The sequence below is a fragment of the Neopsephotus bourkii genome, unplaced genomic scaffold (genome assembly GCF_033783945.1).
Source record: "Neopsephotus bourkii isolate Nb327-2 ecotype Australia unplaced genomic scaffold, CSIRO-AGI_Nbou_v1 NB_923, whole genome shotgun sequence".
Taxonomy (NCBI): domain Eukaryota; kingdom Metazoa; phylum Chordata; class Aves; order Psittaciformes; family Psittacidae; genus Neopsephotus; species Neopsephotus bourkii.
Window position 1 is genome coordinate 581,967 of NW_026901417.1, and position 22,615 is coordinate 604,581.

The window sequence follows — 22,615 nt, forward strand, 5'->3', positions numbered from 1 at the left end:
ATCTTCAGCAATGCTGTGAAGGTAAACCAGAACAAAATAGAAATCAGATGTACCCCCATTCAGCCTGTCTTACTTTCAGTAGCAGGGGAAAAATATCATGATGTGCATTCATGTGTGCTTTCTGTGCTTATTTCGATGGCTGAGTAATGATATGGAGGCAGGAACAAAAATGAATGAAGTTGTGTTCAGAATCCCAGTTTACTATTCTGTCACACCCTGGTCTGGATTTCTAGACCTCTTCCTCCTCTTCTTATGGCTGGACGATCCTTTGACTAATAATTTTTGCTGGATTAATTTTTATTTGGAAGATTGGAGATTAAGCCAAGGGAAGTAATTTTAAAAGTCATGAAACAGTGGAAAGAAAGCAGGTGAGGTACTGCTTTGTAATCCCTTTAAAAAGTAGTAACCGGATATGGGTAGTAAATCATTGCCTTTTTAGCATGTAGAAAAAAAAAACCTTGAATGCACCAGCAGTAAATCTGTAGTTATCTGTGAGGTGAGATGTGCCCAAGTAGGAGCTGTAAACATCTCTGTTGTGATACCTGGTGGTTTCTGAGTTAGTGGGGTCACTGACTTCACAGGGAAAAGCACTTGTGCAAATTTAATAAGCAATTTTACATCAACTCTTAGTTGCCATAAATGAACAAACCCCAGAGAGTAAATAATCCTTCTACATAGTAATGGCTTAACCAGTATAAACCTGTTCTGGAGTAACAGTGGCATCTACTTAAGACCCTATTAGTTCTCATAAAATAAATCGAAAGAGGTCCTTGTAGATACAAATTGAAGATTTCCAGAAAGTGATGGTGAGGGCACAGATTCTGTTAAGTCAGTTCTTATGCTCTTTTGATGTGCTTTTTGCAGCTCAGTGTCTTTTTGGTGAGACTCCTACAGTAGTTTTAAGCAATCAGTGGGAGTGTTTTGCCCACTTCAGACTCTTGAAAAGAGAGTGATTACTTTGCTTCTTTAAATCACCCATTAACATTAATTTAGGATTATTTTTACCTTCTGCAGTCTTGGTGTCTCTGTTTCAAAGCCTGTGGAGAAGGCCCAAGTATTGCTGTGAGAGGAATAGGAATGTCCCTATCTCAATACACTGATTTAGAGGGGTTGTTTCCTTCTAGAACATGGCAGTTGTTCCAGGGAATTAACATTTCTTTTAGAAGTAGTTTACCAGGAGCACAGAGAGGTTGGGATTCCCTGCTCTTCATTTCAGGTCATTCCTTGCTCCTTGGAGTGGCAGTTAGTTGGGCTGTCAGCCCACGCTAGCTTGCCCTGGGTGGTTTTGTGCATCAAGTTCTTGTAGGGCCATGTGGGCTGCAGAAGAGATGCAAAGGTGGATGGCAGGTATAAGTAATGTGGTTATTGTTGGGATATTTTGACCATAAAGTGGCACAGAATGCTGCAGATGATAGAAAACAGGGCAATGGATATGATTTAAAAGACTTTGAAAAGGCTTGTTTTGGGAGTTGAGCATGATTCTGCTGTTTGTACCTCTTGAAATTCACCCTAAAGGGGAAATTGAAGTTAAGGGATGAGAAGGATTCATGATGTTGGGAGAAAAATATCTAAAAGAGGAGGAAGGAAATTGTGTGTAAACACCCTCAGTCTGGACATCCAGAGAAGTGACCCATAACATCAGCGCCTGGTGTGATGAGCAGCATGGGGAGATGTTACACCTCCACAGAATCACTGTTGAGTCCACCTTTTAAAGTGGTAATGGAAAGACAAAATGAACTTAGGGGATCATATAAAGGATGGCAAAATAGCTTTCTAACAGGGAGTGTATAAAGCTGGGGCTCTTACTTCTTCAGTCCACTTCTTTTAACAACATCTTTTTGTCCTCTTTTTGACCAAGTAGAAAAATGCCCTTGCAAGAAAAGATTAAGGAGCACTAAATGGATTTCCAACCCATCAGAGAAAGTTCTAATAAGGTTTTATGTTGGAAATAAAGGCAAGGTAAATTGGAAACATGGTGATTTTTATGCCCTTTTTTTTTTTTTTTTTTGATGGGAGCAAACTAACAGGCAGGTTGTCTCCTATGTTCAGACTGGGTGGTTAGAGGCTATTGTTGGTCCTGTGTGATGAGAGAGGGGCAGGAGGAAGGTAGAATTCACACCTTCAGTTCTAAATTGTCTCTGGAGGTTATTAGACAGAAAGGTGTATCCCTGAAGGGTTTTTAAACAGGAGTAGGAGGGATGTGAGTAGTCCCATAGTGCTATGTTGGGTATAGTTCTCCTGCAATTAGCATCACACAGAGCTCTTGTACGTAACACAGCTGCCATGTAGGTGGTGAGCATCCTCCTGGCGTGGAAGTCTAGGGTTCTGTCATAGAAGGTATCACAAAGGAGGCATAAAATCAAACAGCCTGTGTATTTGGGGCTCTTATTTAACATCCAGGCCAAAGGAAAATTGCAACAAATCCTTATTGGGGAGGGTAGAGTTATTTTATTTATTTTTAATTCATTATTTTCTTTTACTGTCCACCTACTGTTATTAATATGCAGGGTGGCTGTGTCACTGTGTGGCTCACTTCAAGTCTTCTACCTGGAAACAGAGGAGTAATTTCCCTGGATTATCTTTTTTTATTTGAGATGCTTCTACCAACATCAGCAAACTGTTCATTACGTGAATATAATACAGTATTGGTACCTTTTTAAGTGAAAGATACTCTTTAAGGTTGGAAATCAGCTTAGAAGAGATGTTGGTGATGTGTTTGATAAGGTGGTTTTATATTCATCCTTTTTATCATCAGAAGTGTAGAAAGTGATAAAATAATCGGCGTGTGAAGGAGGACTTCAAATTCTGCTTTGGTTCTGTGAAAGTTACCTGTCAAATCCTGGTTGATACATATTAGAAATTTATGGGGGAGCCTTTGAGCATCCAGTTATGTCACAGGAACACTGAAATGTTGCTTTTCAAATGTGTTATCCAAACATGGAAATACACAGGTTCTCATCACCAGTAATTTGAAATGTGATGGGAGATATTAGAAAGAACTGAAGCCAAACTGCCTGATAATAGTTCTGTCTCTCATGCTTGTCCGTGTTGAAGACATGATGAAATAATTCCTTTTTACAGGTAATTGTGCTTACCATCAGTCAAGGAATACCCTCAGGAACATGAACTGCCTTGTGTGTAGAGTACTGAGGATTGTGCAGTTAAAGGGATTATTTGAAGATGCCTGGGAATAACAGGCTTACCAAAATGTTTTCTGCTCTTCATACTGACACATAGCTCCATGGCTTTTAAAGAAAAAGCTATTAACCAAAAAGAGCTGTAAATATGTTCCAAGTCCATAATAAGGTTGTTTCTGTGAACGTGCAGGTCCGCGTCAGTCCGTAATATGTGCTGGGGCTTAGACAACGTCATCCGTAGCTGCGCATCTGTTTACATTTAGTACACCTTGGTTTTAATGAGCTGGCTGCCTGGGAAGCAGGCCTTCTGGAGACAGCCTCAGATAGGAAAACAGAGTGGAAGAATTCTTAACACCTTGTACGGTGTCTTCCTTCTCCATTGGATTGGAAGAATCAAAAAAATAGGATGAATTTGTGTTTGAAGCTATTTAACACTGCCTTCTGGGTCGGAATGTCAGAACAGCTTTCCAAGAATCTGGAAGAGCACGAACGCAAATCTTCTGTATCCCCTCAGAACTGTGGGGTTTCACCAACTTGGAAAAAGGTGATTTAAAAAAAAAAAAAAGAAATGTATTCACATCCTTCCCCTGCTCATGAGGGCAGCCAGCTCTAACCCTGTCCTGTGATTCAGTTTTGTTCAATGGTAGTTGGACCATACAGAAGTAAACAAGTAATGCAAATAGCGCAGCCATCAAGATTTAGCTGAAAGAAAAATAGTCTAAATCCTGCATTTTTAGAATGGCTTGTGATAGTTACAGTCAACTTTCACAGCACAGTTACCCCATTTCATACGTTGTGATGGAAAACCATAAGTATTTCTAATGTTTGTAACTCAAACACAACTCCTCGCTACAGTACTGTGAAAGTATATAGCTATGAATATTGCTGAGGTGGCACTGTAGAGCTTGCTTGGTCTAAAGCATGAGAACAAGGTGGAGACTTTCAAAAAGGCTGAAGAACAGTTGGGGTTTGTGTTTTTTCATGAACTACCATAGGCTTTGTTTTTTGTGGGTTTTGTTTCGTTTTTACTCATGTTCTTGTCTATGATGTTCTTTGTATATTATTCTTGTTTTCTCAATGACTATGTGTGATTGGGGGGGCGGATGGGACAGGAAGAAGTGGCAGTAAGGGAAAGACTGGCAGGCATTTGGGCAAGCAGGAGCAGGAGGTAGCTTGTACCTGGCAAGGACTTGTACAAGCCTTACCTGCTTCCCTCAAGGCGGAGGTTTATTAGTGCAGGGAGAGTTTGGCCAGTGCAAGAGAGAAGGGGGCATGAGCAGAGGTAAGAAGGTAGCATGCAGAGGTGTCACCATAGGTATTTGTTCAGTGATTATGTTGTTTTTGCAGAGGAGGCTATTTGAATCAGGGAATCAGCCAGGTTGGAAAAGGTCTTTAAGCTCATCCAGTCCAACCATTACCCCAGCACTGTTGAGGCCACCACTACCCCATGGCACTGAGGGCCTCCTCTCCACGCTGTGTGAACACTTGGAGGGACAGTGACTGCAGCCCTGCCCTGGGCAGCCTGTTCCAACGCCTGAGCACCCTCTGGGGCAGGAATTGTTCCTCAGCTCCACCTAAACCTGCCCTGGTGCAGCTTGAGGCCGGTTCCTCTTGTCCCATCCCTTGTTCCTTGGGAGCAGAGCTCAGCCCCTCCTGGCTCCATCCTCCTGTCAGGCAGTTGTAGGGAGTGATAAGATCCCCATAGCCTTCTTTTCCTGAGATGCAGGGGGAAAGAGGAGGAGGGGAATTTCACTTCCTTCCCATATGACATAGGATGCATTTTAGGATGTCAACCCAGTCTCTCTTCCAAAAAAAAAAAAAAAAAAGAGAAAAAAAAAAGAAAAAGGAAGCCCCAGTGAGGTAGCTCCAGCAGACATTCTTACATGGGAATGACAGTGCTGTCATTAACATTTAACAACATCATCATTTAACATTAGTGCATCATTTAACAACAGTGCTGTTGTTAAATTCATTATGTCTGAGACTGTGTCTATCTTATCAGCCTGCTTAAGGCCAGGGCAGCTGACTTTGCCAGGTTCTATACAGGCAGCAGAATAAATAGAAGTAAATTAATATGGGAATATTAAAAATTAAATAATATCACCAATAATTGGCCAAGTCATTTAATATATCTCATTCCTCATTACTAGTGTTGCATCATCTAAAGTTGATTTAAGAACGGAAAAGACTACTTCTACTTTATGCTCCTGCAGGAGGATTGGAGTATTTTAAATAAACCCAAATGCTTGTCCTGTTTGACTGCAGGCTGTGGCTATAATGCTCTTCTGGTTTTCTGTGATCTCTAAACGTTGGTTGCTTTAGCAGGATACAGAAGTCTGATACTGTACCACTTGTTTTCAATTCAAAACTTCAGTGTAAAAGAAACAGTTTCCATCCCTACCTTCAAGCTGTGGGAATACCAAAGTCCAGAAGTTGCACTGGAAGCTGTGGCTTCATCACTACTAAGATACAGTGTGCTGTAGGTGATGCATGTTTTGGCATCGACAGTTTGTGCCACAACTGGCACCATTATGGAATCATGGAATCATTTAGGTTGGAAAAGACCTTTAAGCTCCTGGAGTCCAACCGTTATCACAGCACTGCCAAGCCAGCACTAAACCATGTCCCCAGGTGCCACATCTGCATGTCTTTTAGGTACCTTCAGGGCTGCTGACTATCACTGCCCTGGGCAGCTTTGAACAAACTTGCAGAACTGACAAGGCAGTAGCTAAGAGGAGAGGTCACCTGGCTAAGGAGGGAGCTACAGATCCATGTGTCCTTTTAGCACAGAATTGGCCAGCTCATGAGTGATGGGAGAACTTAGGGTTCACAGCTTTACTTGTGGCCTTCAGCCCCCCTCCCCAGCAGCTGCAGCGTCTGTGCTGAGGGGTGAAATACCCCCTTACCATTGATAAGGCACCCAGCTACGCCATGAATCTTGGGGCCTTCCTTTTGGTGTACTTCCATTAAAATACCAACTGTTGGGTTGCAATGCCGAGCTAGTTCTGTTTACGGCTATGACTCAGTGTAGGTGCACACCTTGTTCATCACAGCATGAATGTCTACCTGCTGTGACTTGCAGTTTCTTGGCTTTGCTCGAGCTGGGAAATCTGCAGCTCCTGTTGCTGTTTTGAAAGCAGTCTTCTGGTACATGTTGATTTTGATCTTTCAGTTGGCATCTACATGCAGCAAGAAATGGGTTGTTTCAGCCTCCTGTTAGTGTTGAGTTGTCATTGCTGGTTAAGAGACAATGGTTAAAAAATGGCTTTGACCAAGAGACATCTATCCAAGAGAAGACTCAAGAGTTAGATGTATTGTTGCCTCTTAGAAGGTAGAGGAAGCAACCTTAAATCATTGACATGCATTTGTCAAGACATTAGCAGGTTTTAATAAGTAGGTATAATACTTGGTTTTGGAACATGATGCAATTTTCTTTCCAGTTGTAGCAATATAGCCTTAAATACAGCTGATTATGGGGTAATTTAGCTGCAGAAAGGTCAAAAAGAATGAATTGGGTAGAGGCAGTTTTCTCATTATGTTGAAGGAACTGAAAATAAGCACCAGGTTAGAATTTTTAATAGGACCACTTACTAAAATGACACCTTACAGTTTCAATGCTACTGTATAATCTACTGCTTGTATAAGAAATGACATATTTTGATTAGGTACATCTATGGGCATCCATTGTCATCCACTCACAGTTGTCCAGTTTGGTGGAAACCATCATTTTGAGGGTGTTAAGACAAGGGTCTAATAACAGCTTAAAGAAGTCTACAGTTCTTATAAATATGTCCTTATTGTTCTTTGGTTTCTGCTGTTAATTTGGGGGGGATTCTTGTGCATTAATAATGTTAAATTTATTATACCAAAGCAACGTTTCTCTTAGTTTGATGCTCACCATCAGATTTAGGTTTCAGATTAGAAATGGATATCAGATGATATCAGATGTTTGTATACTTTTGTAAATTCTGCTTTCCAGCACAGGGTAGTGCCCCAAAGCAGTAAATCCCAGAGTGACATTGCCATTTTTATTTTTAGTTGAGAAGAGGTACTAAAATCAAAAGCAGAAAGTAAGCATTCCATACAGCCTTACATATATAGTCCTTTTTTTTTTTTTCTGCTGAAATTTCATCTTCATACCAATTTTATCAATTTAATGTGAAATATCAAAATAACTGGAGATTACCAGGCTTAAATAATCACAGAATCCCAGACTGGTTTGTGTTAGAAGGGCCCTTAAAGCTCCTCCAGCTCCAACCCCTGCCACAGGCAGGGACCCCTTCCACTGGAGCAGCTTGCTCCAAGCCCCTGTGTCCAACCTGGCCTTGAGCACTGCCAGGGATGGGGCAGCCACAGCTTCTCTGGGCACCCTGTGCCAGCGCCTCAGCACCAGCTGAAAGGAGTAGGCTCCTTTCAGCTACTGTAAGGCTGTTACAATTTCTCCCCTAAGCCTTTTCTTTTCCAGGCTGAACAAGCACAATTTCTGATTTCAAAATTTTTGTCTTAAGAAACCAAGAAAAAAAACCCCTAAAATCCAAACACAGCAAACCCACAACCCCCCCCAATCCCTCCCACAAACAAAACTAACCCCCCAAAAGACTAAAAACCACAAAAGAGAGTGCCCCCCAAGCTCTGAGCACATGGTGCCGTCCCTGTACTCTCCCCAGCCACCAGCCCAGCAGAGCCAGGGTGATGGCAGCGGCCGCAGCCATGGCACTGGGGGAGCAGCACCGTCGTGGTCCCTGCACGGCCGCATGTGTCTTGGCACAGCCATGCATGTCGTGGCAGGGAGGGAGGAGGAGCTCTATAGCGATGCTTTTTGTATTTTTCTTTTTGTAGGTTAATTCAGTAAGAACGGGATTGGGGAAAAAATACGTTGTTCCAGTGGCTTGTCCCATGCCTGCTGCATTAGCTCCTGGAGTGTCACCGTCCCTGCCAGTGCCTATACCAGGGCCTGCCCTCTCTGTCACAGTGACCCCGTACGTGATGCCTCTCTGTCAGTACGGCGGCGTTTTCCCGAGGCCTGTTTACGCAGCGCAGTGGCGTGTTGGCGGCGCGGGCATCGCACGGTTCTCGCCCCTCAGCAGACCCTGCCTGCAGATGTTCCCGGTGCCGCCGCAGCCGCGGGCTGCCGAGCCGCCCGGCCCGCATCTGCCCACCCTCGGTAACGGGAATGTCCCGTGGAGTGTCTGACGTGTAGGTGATGCCATTTGTGTCGGAGGAGGCAGGGGTCCAGGCCCGCGAGCATACTCAGCCATACACTGCATCCAGCAATCACTGTGAAATGGTTTCACAAAAGATCCTTCGTCTGTGGTGGCAATATTTGCTTCTGTTTCATTGCTGAAGACACTTTATTCTGTTGTGTTCTGATGTTTTACACTTGCAGTCCTTAAAGTCGATGTACTTGAATTGATGACTAGAAAATTGTACTAACCCCTGCAGGAGTACAGTGCCTTGAATTTATGCTTTTCAGTTCCAGCTGGAAAGAGATGTAAAATTATGTGAAAGGTGTTGTTTTATTTACAATCCACCTGTGAGTTTGAGTTCTTTTTAGTTGCAAAGATACTGAAGATTTACAGTTGACGTTCTCTATCAGTTTCATTCTGCAGTAAATGCTTTTATTTTAATTCATGGGATGAATTTTCATTTCTGAAGCTTTAAAATAATCATCGTGAGGTGAGATTTGTTTGATGTGCTGATAAAAATCGTGTTTGTAAACAGAATAGTGGAATGCGCATTTTAAAATAGAAGCATTTACAGGGTGATCCAAGTAAGTTGTATATAAGGACAGGTAATAGCTTCAGGCAGTGCAATTCATTCTCTTCCACAGCCTTTGGTAAAGTTGTTGTAGACAGCAACTTATTTCTCTACCAGGCAGGCATATACTGTTTTGTTCTGGATCAGCAGCAAATTGGATTACATTTTCTGTCCCCCGCTGGGCTTTGACAATTTACTTAAATTACAAATTCGTGCATGTTTCATAACTGAAGAAATCTCACTGAAATTGTGATGTAGGAGAACGTACCTCCGGGTTATTGTAAGAGCCTTGTAAATACAGCACTGGTGTGTGTTCTGGCCTCCGAGGTGAAGAACGGTGGTTTGTCACTGACATGCTAGCAGTATTCATGCTAAAACGGAATGAGAATGTGAAGCTGTGCTTTTTCCTATGTGACGCTTCGGTTCTGGAGTCTCACCACCCTGTGTTTGAATTCTTTTTTTTTTTTCTTATTTTTTATTTCTTTTTTTCGTTTGACTCAAGTTTGCGCTCTAGGTGCCATGGACACCTCTCTCCTGTTTGAAAGTTGCTTTTTACCCGTTTTACTGTGCATAGAGTCTCCACCTGCACCTCTCGGTCTAAAGGCACAAGACAACCACTAACACTCATTTGCTGATGGTAAGTCTCTTTTCCCTGGGATCGCTAAGGGAGAGCATTGCAGGCACAGGTTCCAACCACGTGGTCACATCTGAAGGCACGTTGCTCTCTTATCTCTACTGCGATGCCATTTTATACTGTCTGCGGAAGGGCAGAGCTGTCTTGTGCTGCCAAGCTGTGAATTGTATAGTTCTATTGTACTTTGAGCATTATATCTGTCTAAATTATTTTGTTTGTACCCTTTGAATATCTTATTCCATCAATTCAGTTAGAATTGAATTTTATAGACAATTATGCAGAGTCTTCTGCCTGGGCAAAATACTTACTGTAGTAAGAGATTTCTGTTCTCTGTAACATGTATCTTTAATTTGTTTGGCTTTTTTAGATTCATGTCTGTATGCTTCATGAGCAAACATGGAAAATATGTTCTCACACCAGTTTTCCTTCAGCTTGCACTGAATCTTACAGTTTATGTCGCTATTGCCTGTTGTATAGTCCATCCCTTGTATACTGACAAAGTCAGTGGCACTAAAGACCCTGAGAAATTGTATAGATTAAAAAGAAGAAAAATAAACATTTTGTGCTTGAAAATTGTGTGAAAAACCCAGTGTTTTTCTAAACCATAGAACCGTGTTGATTCCCAGCTGCTCCAGTAACTCTACATTTGCTTTCTGGACTTTTATCCCTTGACTTGTGTAGAAGGAGCAGATGTGGTACCTCCAGTGTTTCTCAGGTTCTGCCCATAGGTGACACATCCCACCTCTTGGCAGCTGTAGAAGTGAAACGGTGCTCCAGAGCTTGCATAGTGCCTCCTCATAGGTTATGTTGATGAAATCCCCCTGCCCCCCTGCTGTATTTCTGATGTTATGCTGGAACCAGTCTGGAACATTAAATGGATTCTTTCGAGCAGACACTTCCTTCTGTGTTGCTGGTGGTTCACATGAGGATGCTAGACCTTGGTAGGTGGTGGAAGAAGCACGTGGAAGAGGAAACGTGCATCTCCTACACTGAAACATGCTAGAGAAGCCCTTTTAACTTGAGCCTGGCATCACTGAAATCCAGGGAAGGGAAGAGAAGATATTCAGTGTGCACAATGCAAGCTCCTCTTGCTTTGCTTGCATTGGGCACCCTCCCTGAGCCAGGCTTCAGTGCAGCTTTCACTTTTCTATTGGGTATGTTCTTAGCTGCTGCATCTCCAGCTGGCACTGGGGACAAACACTGACTCAGAGGTTGGTGTCTGCATTTCAGCGCTCATCCGTTTAATTGTCTGATTGTTGTCTTGGCTGCAGTTCTGACTTAATTTCATGCTAGACTTTCTTGTCCTCGATCAAGGCCAGGCTGTACAGAGCCTTGGGCGACATGGTCTAGTGTGAGGTGTCCCTGCCCATGGCAGGGGGGTTGGAACTAGATGATCTTAAGGTCCTTTCCAACCCAAACCATTCTGTGATTCTGTGCCAATTGTGTTAAAGGGAGCTTTGACCCTCAGTAGCAATTAAGTTTACATGAGATGAAATAAATGGGACAACTTCATGAGCAGAAAGTGAGGAAAGGAGTGAGAGGGACCTGAAGGGTCCGTGATGCACCATCAGGGGTGGTGGGGGTCTGTACCCAGAAAGACATTCTCCTGCAGAGCCCAGAACTGAACTAATTTTATTCCTGACTCTGAATATTGCTTTGATATGAAGCAGCCAGGGGTCAAACCTGCTGGGTAGAATTCCTCACCTCACAGGCTTGGAGCCATGTCCCATAGCTCTGCTATCGCCTGAAGTTCCCAATGCTGCTTTGCAGGGATCTGTGAAGTCAATACGGATCCTCAGCCTTAAATACGAGGTTTTGAGGAGGGAGCTCGCAGATCTCCTTCCAGTTTCCAACCTTTTAGAAGTTGAAGAAACTTAATACAAACATTGGAAAAACGTTTTAAACTGCCAAGTCATGCACCCAGTAGGAAATGCCAAGTTAAGTTTGCCCATATGCCGTTAATTTGGCTTTCTGACTGCTATAGATGGAGTACTTAATGTGCACTCACATCCTGTTTTCCTACTGTATCCCTGGCTCGCTTGGAGCGGGGCTGGACAAACAGAAGAGCTGCTGGTGCTGCTTCTCTGCTGCAGGGATGCAAAGGTGGGAGCTGGTGCTGGCAGGGAGAGATATTTAAGTGGTTTAAGACTCTTCTGCAAATGCTGACTCAACCTCCCTGACACAGATTTCATTCAAAAGAATGACGTAAAGTTGACCCTTGCAGTTTATTTGCATGTGTAACTCTGGTCTTCATTCCACAACTTAATGGAGGATATATTACTTAACGATTACTTTTCTCTGCAATATTTGACGCTGGCTGGTATCAAAGACAAGACTGAATGGGCCAAATGTGGCTTCTCTTTGCTCCTACAGAGATACTCGTGTTTGGGGAGTAGGATGGGCTCATACTAAATGCCAGGATTTCTGAAATGAGCTTCTTAATCAAGCTGCAGGTTCTGCCACTAGGTATTTCTGGACAGGGGTCACCGATACTTTGCATTAGTCATTGGCTGAACTTGGTTTTGTCAACAGCTGCTCTTTCCCTTCAAGCATTTATCTCTTTTTTATTCTTATTTTTATGGTCCCAGTGCACTGTTTTCAATTCTGAGAACATTCAGAGGTTTTCCAAACAAGCCCCATGGATGTAGCGCTCGGTGGGTCTGTGTCAGTATGGTTCAGTTAGTCCATGTTTGAGTAGGAAAAACATCCATTTTCCTGTGTTCTTTGGAAGTTGCCTTTGGAGAATTGTAAGCAGAAGTCCTCCTTGTGAAAAGATGTAACCTTAGCATTGTTTTCCCCATTGTGTCCCCTGCCTCTGGTTAAGAAAGGGTTCAAGTTTTTCTGAGTAAGATTGATGTCTCGGATGTTAGCTCCTATGACCTGAGTCTTCAATAATTGCTGTTGAAGTGTTGGCTTGGAGACAGAAGTCACAAATGAAATAGTTCATGGCTGTGTTTTATACCTTATTCAAGTCCCCTTGCACTCTCTGGTTCCTCCTCTGCCTTTCTCAGTCCCTGGTTTCTGGCAATGCTGGTGGAGCAAGGTGGCAGCGCTGGAGAGGTGTGTGATTGCTCAATGCGGGCAAAGTCTCTGCAAAGCATATGAGCAGGGAGCTCATGTGCTCTTCATTGTCACAAGTGGACGAATATCTTATGATGAGATTGAATTTATAAAACAGTAAAGCCTTAATAGTATGGAATTTCTTGCTATGGTCATTTATTCTTGATTGAATCCTTGAGGAGCATTTCTTTCATGTGTGGTGCTGGGCTGTGGCTGGCTGGCACTTAGGCAGGCTGAGCTTTGTGGAGTATTTTGGCAAGCTGTCTGCTGTGTTATCCTTGTGGTGTTTCTTCTGAAAAAAACTGGTAAATACAATTACTTTCCTGTCTCTATACTCCTGAAATCAACTGTTGGTCAGATGGGAATCCTGTTCTGACTTGCATACATTGGTGACTTTTGGGGCGATACTTCCTTTTTCAGGTAGGTCTGTTTGTGGACCTGTTCTTGCAGATGCAACAGGAAGGTGATGTTCCAGCTCTGACTCTGCTGATTCTTTTATTAATGCAGATAAGCTCCAGAAGTGCGATATAATGAAGTGCATTTTAGAAGCTGTCAGGTTACAAATTCTGCCTTATGAAAGAATGTGTTGCTCAGAGAGATTTGGATGTTCTGGGGTGCTGATGTCAGCTGTGTTGGTAAATAGATTACTTACAACTGATTCATCTGAAAGTCAAGCTTATATCAGGAGGCAGCAACTTCTGTAAATTATGTGATCCTTCCTGCTGTCTTTTCAGCAGCAGTTGTAGTGTACTAACAGAATGGGTGCTATATACACTCAGATCTATATTTGACTATGAATCTTCTCCCATGAAATAACATTCACAATGAAGAGGCTGGGTAATTGAAGCCTTCAGTGTTACATGCAAAGCCACTTTAAGCTTTGGATTTTGCTTGCTAAGCCTGGAGAAGCTATGCAGGAAAGAGGACCTACTGTTCTGATAAAAGATCTGTTATAACAGTGAAATTCTTGTGGCAATCTTGGTTTTTCAAAGTCTGGTGAGCAAGGGAAGCTTGGATTAATTTCTTTTGATGTAGTGCCACTGGATGGATTCATGGTGCATATTTAGCACGTTGTAGTCACACATCAACAGGCCAAAGGAAAAGGTGGGAATTTTTATTTCTGTTGGAAAGGAGCAGATCTCCATATTCTGCTTGTCATTATGGAAGGCACCACTGAGTGCAGCTACGGCAGCATTGCTCTGGAGGAGTTTCAGGTGACAGGATGGACATGGTGAGAGCCTCTTGAGCCACTCTTCTGGGGATATTTTGTGTCTGTCATAGCTTTCCTGAGATATTCAGGGCTCTGGGACCTTGCAAAAACCTAGGAAAGTTAAGAAGAAATAACCAGCTGCCAGCCCTTCTCAAACGGATGTTCTTTAGGTGCAATGTAAAACACCCCAAAAAGCATTAATCTGTGTGAGTTTGGCTTTTGCAAATCAGGTAAAGCTTCCTCAGCATTCCCTTATTGTTTATTAGGTTAGACAGACTACATCCAGTATCTCTCTCACAGTTAGACAGCACTACAAGATGTGCAATCCCAGCCTTTTTCCCACAGTTCTCCCCAGCACCGAGAAAATGTTGAGTACAACTGAGTTCACTGACCTCTTCTGTGCTGTTGCCTGGTCAGTCTTTGGAAACTTGTCCTGACTTCAGAACGAGAAGTAAAGAGCTTGCCCATGGGGGTGTGGGCTAAGCATCTGCAAGGGTTTGCATGAAGAGCCAGGGGCCTGGCAATCTTGCTCTGGCTTTATGGCTGCCCTGGGCTGTAACCTGCTGCTGCCATAAGGCTTTTCCCGTTAGCTGAACATAGTTAATTCTGTCCTGTTTTTCTGGATGAACCTCTGTGCCAAATGCTGGTTGTCCATAGTGAGCAGATGTTGAGAATTGATGGTGGATTCAGGTGGATCTGCAGAACTGATGTTGACTAGAAGCCTGGGGAGGAATTATGATCAAGCCGTGATTTTACTGCCTTTAAAAGTGATTCTTCCTACAAGCAGAAATACAGGAGGGAGAGAACTGGGACTGCATTTAATAAAAGCAAAGCCTAAAACACGGAGACCCGCCAGGAGCTATGCTAGGCAGACAGCATCTGTTTGCACAGTGTGCCCCCACTCTGTGTCCTTCGCCTTCCGTCTATGTCCTAAAAGACTCACTGCATATTTCCTGAAAGCATCTAGCAAACCATATGCTGTATAAACCCTACATAGGCCCACAGATCCATAACAGCGTGCATGTTCCCTTGCCATAGAGTAAAAGGCTTTGGTGCATGTCACTGTGAGCCAGTGGGGCATGTGCCATGGGATGCAGGGGATGTGTAGTGGCACCCTGTGTGGCTGCTGCTTCAGCCTTGTGCTGTGCTCTCAGCACCCTTGTTGTGTTTTATTCTGGTACTGTCATTTCAAGCCTTTGGCATTGCTGCACACTCCCATGTCCGGCCACCTCACCCTGTGGGCTGCAAAGGGTGGTGGAGGAGGATGGATCCCCTCCCTTCCTTGTGTTCTGCTGGTGTGTGGGGTATGGCATCCTTGCTTCCCAGGTGGGAGAATGGTCCTAGGCTTGGCTCCATTTCCTTTGAACAAGGGAGGTGAGGTTGGGCTGTGCTGCTGAGCCTGCAGGCACAGGGATGCGGTCTCCACAACCAGCCCCAGCAGTGCCACCATCCCTTCAGCAGCCTCCCATGGCAAACACAGCACCTCGTCCCTCTCCTCTCCTCAGTGGCAGTCTCATCTGAGGGGAGCTCTGAGTGTCTGTGGTAGCTTTCCCTTTCTGCTTCCCAGTACACTAGCTCTTCCCTGTGGAAATCAGGACTCTGGTCTGAGGGATTCCACAAGGTGCTTAAGTTCTGCCACCGACATGAACATCTTTATGCTTCTAAGCTTTCAGTACAACACAGGTGATGCATTAACAGAGGATTCTGGTTTCTGTTTCCCTGCAGTACCCAAAGTGCAGCTGGCATGCTCTGGCAGAAACATCTTCTGCCTGCTCCGGGTCCACAGTCTCAAATGGCACTTCTGGGTTTTGCTTGGGTTTTCCTGTGTGTGAAACCCATATGTGGATATTTTGTTTTTTAGATACTGAAAATGAGATCGTCAGCGACTGACACGTGGCCCCCTCAGCTACGGCCCCAAGCACAAGGCCCTGCCACGGCTAAGGAGGAGGAAGAGGAAGAAGGGAAGTGATTTATCATGTGTGAGAAATTTGGTGCCCTTCTGGTTCATTCAATGAAATTTTGTAACTTCTTTCTAATCTTCTTTTTTTTTTTATTTATAGTTGGAAATACAAAAAATGTTATGCAAAAAAAAAAAAAAAAGAAAATAAAGCAGAATTATTTTGGGCGAAAAGGATTTTGTTCCAAATTGTTCCCTTCTGTTGTGAGCCAGGTTCCCGTGAGCAGGGGCTGGAGATGAGGGAGGAGAAGGCACTGCTTTTTTCTTTCACACAGTTAATTGTAAGATAAGCCAGGCACATGTATTCAGGCTCTAGTACAAAGAAGACAAGTTCCAATTCCATTTAGATTTCTTACAGTTCTTTTGTAAAGATAATACTCTATTTTAAATCCACTTAAATCAAGTAAAAAACCCTACAGATGAGTAGGGTTTCACCAGAGAGTAGTTTGTGCTTGTCACTTCCCTTTTTACCTCTTTCTGACAGACTGGCTGCGTTTTCTTGCCAGAGTTAAATACAGCTCTGAAGTCACTTCTAATTTTAAATGTAAGACTAAAATCCTTCCACGGAGGAGCTGGTAATTGGAGCAATTTTTAAAAGACTTTAAAGTGCCTTCAACAAGATAAAATTATGGAGTGGGAGATTTCTTTCTGTTAATTCCCTGACGGCGGTTTCAGCTGTCCCCGGGGTTCAGGTGACGTACTGAGTAGTTTGTAGCAATAATCTCGCAAGTAATCACTTATTATAAAGGACTACTCAACTTTTTCTTTAGAAAGATGAGGTTTAGCACTGTTCCTTATGAATGGGAGGGGTGCTGCTCCTGCGGTTGTATGTGGGCCCCGAACTCTTCTGACCCTCTGCTGCTATGCTGTGCACCCAAGCACCTCAGCTGCTTCCCCCTTAGACAGTTCCAGACCACAGTGTTCTGGCCTTTTCACTCCTGTTTTTGATACCAGAGAAATAGGGATTTCTATTTGCCCATAAGCCTTTCGGTACCATCCTTTCTCGCAGCTGGAGCCTGGCATTTTGTTTTGTTGTTATCTGCCATGTCTGTCTCTTCCAAATCTTGCTTCTAAATAATAAATCCTGTTTTGACACTGTTTTTACCTATTTCCTCTCCACTTTGGCTTCTCATGCCCGTCTGCAAGGGTGCTGAGAGCACAGGTGGATTTAGACATTGCTTTAGATAATCTCTTCTGGAAGAGGCTGTTCCGTTTTAGGGGGTAGCCCAGGTACTGACTAACTTGCACTGCGGTTGGAAATGAAAGCCCTAAGATGTGCCCAGGGTCCTTCAGCTCCTCCAGGATGACCCTCTGAATGGGATCCTCTGTGGACAAAGAGCTGCACTTTGAAGCTTTTCCTCCCTATGCGCTGTCTCCAGTTTCTCTCTTCCTTGCAGAACAGCAACAGTCGTTCTCTTCTTGATCTGCTGCCAAGGTAACACTTAGGTTTAGAGTTTAATCAGAAAGATTTTCTTCTGGAGATAACCAAAAGTCCAAGCAGGTGAGTGTGACCATCACAAGGTTTAACATAGCAGGTAAGCATGAAAAGGAGGAATACAAAAACTTGAACTTTAATTCTGAAGTGCAATGCTTAGTCCATGCATCCATAAAGGTGTTTTCACCCACAGAGGCTGGACATGCTTGTTCCAGTTTATTCCTGCGTCAAGCTCAGCAGCCACTGGGGCACGTGTGACGGGACTGGGAAGAGGACCTGTAAGTGACAGCCTTGTTCCCCTGGCAAACAGCAGCAGCCACTGGCCTTTGCATTGTAGCCCCTTGAGTTTACCCCTTGGGCTGTTGAGAGTGAATTGTTTTCAGCCTCTGTTTTTTGACATGCACATTGATTCCTCCTCATCAGGGACTGTAGCGACAGGAAAAGGGTGAATGGGTGCAAACTTAAGCAGGGGAAGTTCAGGATAGATATAAGGAAGAAGTTCCTTACATTGAGGGTGCTGAGGCGCTGGCACAGGGTGCCCAGAGAAGCTGTGGCTGCCCCATCCCTGGCAGTGCTCAAGGCCAGGTTGGACACAGGGGCTTGGAGCAAGCTGCTCCAGTGGAAGGGGTCCCTGCCTGTGGCAGGGGTTGGAGCTGGAGGAGCTTTAAGGGCCCTTCCAACACAAATCAGTCTGAGGTTCCATGGTTCTATGATATTTGGGGGTGCAATAAAGAGAGTTGCTTTAGGTCCCCATGCTCATCACTGCTGTTCAGTCAGCCAGCAAGTACCAGACAAACACAGCTAAGCCATCTCATTGCCTCATTAAAGAATCGTAGAATAGTTCTGAATAACCCAAACCCACAAAAACTCTAACATAAAAACCCCTTCCAGTTTGGGTGCTATGAAAGCATGGTACAGGATTGGAGCTACATGATCTTAAGATCCTTACCAACCCAAACCATTCTATGGGCATGCTCATAAGAATGGGACTCCCTGGTGTTGTTTGGTTATTCTGAAATTACTTTGACTACGAAACAAGTGTTTAAGTTAAAAAATAAGCAGTTCATTGTAATCTTGCTATGGACAGCAGAGTTAGAAAGTCTAGGGAGTGTTGTACAAGAGTAACATACCAACCAACCTGTCTTTAGCTAAATTGTAGACCAATTCCTGGAGGCTGTTCTCCCAGTTTCTTCCAGCCCCGAGATGTGGATGTAAACTTACTGAAATCTTGGAATAATTTCCAATAAAGATTTTCTGTGTCATTGGCGTGGAGGTATCTTTATATATCCAAACAACAAGCCTTGGGGATGTCCTCAGAGCCAGGCCTCAGCTTCAGGATTATCCGTGATCAACATGGAATCCTCCAGGAAAGAGTTTGAGTTACCAGCTACCCCTCAGGCTTCTAGAACTTGGGGAATAGCTAGTTAGTAAAGCTTTTGTACTAAAGTTTTGTACTAACAGGCAGCCCCTCTGCTGTACAAGGTTGGTTATAAACATAGTGGATGTGATGCTTTCCTAGCTCTTAGCTGAGACAAAACGATGGCTCCCAGACCCCTCATAGCCCAGCTCTGGGGGCTGAATGGCTGGACAACCAAGGCTTCCCCAGACTAACTGAGCAGGTATGTTTGGATAACAACTTCTATGCTCTCACATAGGAATCCAGAAGAATGATGAGGTCAATCTGTTGGATCCTCATGATACCCGCTCATAAAATACAGAGTAAGTACCAAAATGTTCCTCAACTGCAGTTCTTAGGGGATGGAGCAACTTGGGCTGTAGCTTGTCTCCATTTGGACACCCTGTGTGTAACACCAATGCCAGTGCAGCACTGGGCAAAGCGAGGTGAGATTTTAGGTCTTTGTGTCATCCAAATCCTACATTGCTCTGCAATTTGTTATCCTAAAGCAGGTGAGGCCATGGATCCAGGGCTGCCTGCTCCAGTGGCACGACTTCAGTCAAGATCTAGAGTGTGGGCAGCCAGGGCAGTGACGTTGCCCTCCACGCTGTGGGCACAGAAATAAAACCATGGCTAGAGTTTAGGAAACAGCCTGAAGTTCCTTAAACTTCTGTGATCTCAGGCTGCTTTTGTCCATCAAAGCCCTACATATCTGGTCTGCTACAGCCCAAAGCCACGTGCCAAGCTTGGCCATGTGCTCATGAAAGTCGGGGCTTTGAGAGCTGGAGGAACAGTGGGGCAGCTTTTTGCACGTGAAGGGATGAAGGAGGCCTGCCAGCACAGCAGGCCTGCTCTGCAGGAAGATGGGCTTCCTATTCATCCAGCCTTTCTGCTGAAGCAGTGGAGATGCAGGTACTGGAGAGATCTGGCAGAGGTTGTATGGAAGATTGGGGAAAACTACAGAGAAAAGTGGGGGTGCTTTGGGCTCTGTGGAGCAAGGACAGGTATGAAGAGCCTGAAAGCTTCTGGAAGCAGTCTGCTGCTTTCCCACCCTCCTGCCAAGGAATATGAGAGTTCTTGTTACTGTTGAACCCGTAAGTAAGAATGTTTGATGTATTACAGGAGGTGGCTGTTTGGGAAGACAGACATTTTAATCTGACAAAACATATTCTTGTGGCAATAAAAGGAAGTAACTGCAAATCCTACACATGCAGATGGTTTCCTGCACCAGGGGCTCCCGAAGCAGTGAAGTATTTTGATACCTACTGATTCAGGGGAGGGAAAATAACTGAAAGGGTTTCAAATCCCCTCTGGATTTGTACAGTTTCTGTGAGACTTCAGAGCCTTTTTAAATGCTTCCTTTCCTCTCTTCAGTTTCTTGGTGCTTTAGTGCTCTGAGGGCAAGAATTCCTGGAAGGAAAAGGAGGAATACAGTTGGTGAGGTGAGGCGTTGGTTTGATGCTGGGGGGGCACAGGGAGCTGTTTGAGCCATCAGATGTTTAACGACCATTCCAGGGGCTGTTGGTGCAGCCGTGGGAAATGGGAGAGCGTTAAGAAGTCCAACGTGGCAACATAATCCTCAGGTACTTGCTAATTGCGCATGAGCTGGCTGCTGGCGGTGGCCAATGTGCCCAGTGCTACGGCAGAGAGGGCTACATGGAGACTTTGCAGCCTTAAATGTTCCATTGGGGGTTACTTTAGAAGGTAACGTGGGTTTGTGTCCTTTTTAAAGCAAAGTGTGTGTTGGTTTTAGAGAAACCCCGTACGTTGGAGCTGGTGAAGCTCAGCATTGCTGTGCCTGCCTTTTGGTGGCAGAATGCACCTTCACTTCCATGTCCAGCAGTGCCTGGTGATGCTGGGGGAAGCAGGGCCAGCAGACGGTGGCAGGAGCCTGGGCAGAGTCAGTGCTCCTGACACATCGCTGTGGTTTTGCTCTCACTGGTGTGAAGTATTGAACAACCCAAACGTTACTGGTGGCCTTGCGTTTGCTCTGGCAGTAGGCGTCCAGCAGCATATTTGTGTACATTTTGTATTTAATGAATATTCACTGCTGAGAGATGAGATGAAAGCAATCAGCAATGTGGAATTAAGAATACTGCTGGTTACTGACTAGTGGGGTAAGTAAAGGGACACACATCTTGGGGAGTTAAGCACTCAAGAGACTTCATCCTCTTTCCTCCCATTATTCTTCACTGTTTTCTAACATCTATTACTAGGAAGACAGACAAATAAAACTGTCCAAAACTTACATGCCTTCAGGGTTCCTCAATGGGAAAATGTAGATCATGAGAAAGCAAAAACTAGATACTCTGTTTTGGTTTGGACTGACACTGTTGGCAGGTTAACAGGTTTCCCCTGTGCTTTGAGCAAGCTGCTCTAGTGGAAGATGTCCCTGGCCATGGCAGGGGTTGGAACTGCATGAGCTGTAAGGTCCCTTCCAACCCAAACCAGCCTGGGATTGTATGATTCTGTGGTTTGGTGTTAGGCTGTCCCAGCCCCTGCTCTGTGAGAAGCGGGAACATCTTGGAGGCCTCTGCTATCAATTTTTAATAAGCTCTGAGATGCTTTTTAGTTATGTCCTTTGACCCGAGTGCCTGGTCCACACTCGAGGCGTGCAGTGTTATTTCTGTGAGGAGCCTGAAGCACAAACGTGACGAGAAACAGCTGAGGGACCTGGGGGTTCAGTGTGGAGAAGAGAAGGCTCAGGGGGGACCTGATGGCTGCCTACAAGTGCCTGACAGGAGGATGGAGCCAGGAGGGGCTGGGCTCTGCTCCCAAGGAACAAGGGATGGGACAAGAGGAACCGGCCTCAAGCTGCACCAGGGCAGGTTTAGATGGAGCTGAGGAACAATTCCTGCCCCAGAGGGTGCTCAGGCGTTGGAACAGGCTGCCCAGGGCAGGGCTGCAGGCACCGTCCCTGCAAGGGTTCACACAGCGTGGAGACGAGGCCCTCAGTGCCATGGGGCAGTGGTGGCCTCGGCAGTGCTGGGCAATGGCTGGACTTGATCATCTTACAGGTCTTTTCCAAGCTGGTTGACTGATTGTGGCTCTGTGAGTTGTCACGTACCTTCCGGCAGCATTGTTTATTATTTTCTTTACTTACCCTTTCTGGGTAAATCTGTTGCTTTGCTCTATCACAGAGGAGTCCAGGCTAAGGTAATAACTGAAGCATCATCAGGAAGACCCCAGTGGAAGCGCAGCATGGGCCGGGTGCTGGCACTGGTTGTTGTTTGTCAGCAAAGCATCCCTTCCCCTTCCCTCCACTTGCCACCTGTGCAGACCAAGTACCTTGAGGGGCCGTGTGTGTTCTGGACCCAGGTGTGACCCAGGGCAGGGACTAGCAGCAGTATGTTATCTGTTCACTGTTCTCTTTAATCAGGTCTAGCATCAAATCCTCAGTGCACAAGCTGGTGAGCAGCATCCCAGTGCGCAGGCAGGGACAGGCACGGAGCAGGCAGACATGCAGGCAGGGCACAAGCAGAGGGGCAAGCAGAGATGCAGGCAGGGTGCAGGCAGGGGCAGCACTGGCTATAAATATTCAGATCTCTATTTTTTTAGGCATAACTCCATTACATCCTGGCTTTGCAAGACATCGCTGCTCCCAGCAGTTAATGAAACAACGTGGACACATGGAGCTGCCCAAAACCTACCCCAGAATCTTTCTTTTCACAGAGCACTAAACCCTGAGCACTAAAGCTCAGGATGGATTTTTCCATGTCTGCTGGATTTCTGCCGGGCCCAAGCTGGCTGTTCCATTGCAGCAGCCCTGTCTCCCTTCTTTGTCATGGTGATCAGTAATGCTTGCCTGTTGTCATGGTTGCAGGGTTACTACTAAAGCCAAAGCAACTGCACAGCCCCTTTATTCATAGTTCCAGTGTATAAACTCATTAAGTGAACTGAAAGCAAGAGACTATTCCCTGGGCCTTGGTTCCATTCCCTGGGCCTTGCTTTTCTAACACTACAGATCAGATCGGCTCCATTTCTGCAGGCTGCCGAAGTACCAAACGTGACTGTTCCATCTCGTCGGAT

At 44.9% G+C, this 22,615-nt stretch overlaps 1 protein-coding gene across 1 annotated transcript in view; it reads left to right on the forward strand.

The window, feature by feature from the left end:
* WNK2 (WNK lysine deficient protein kinase 2) overlaps nucleotides 1-10,104 on the forward strand; it is a 119,615-nt gene extending 109,511 nt beyond the window's left edge. The window contains exon 29 of the mRNA XM_061357804.1: nucleotides 7,977-10,104. Within this exon, the coding sequence (XP_061213788.1) occupies nucleotides 7,977-8,330 (354 nt within the window). The 3' untranslated portion in view covers nucleotides 8,331-10,104. The remainder of the gene's footprint in view (nucleotides 1-7,976) is intronic.
* Nucleotides 10,105-22,615: the final 12,511 nt, after the last annotated feature.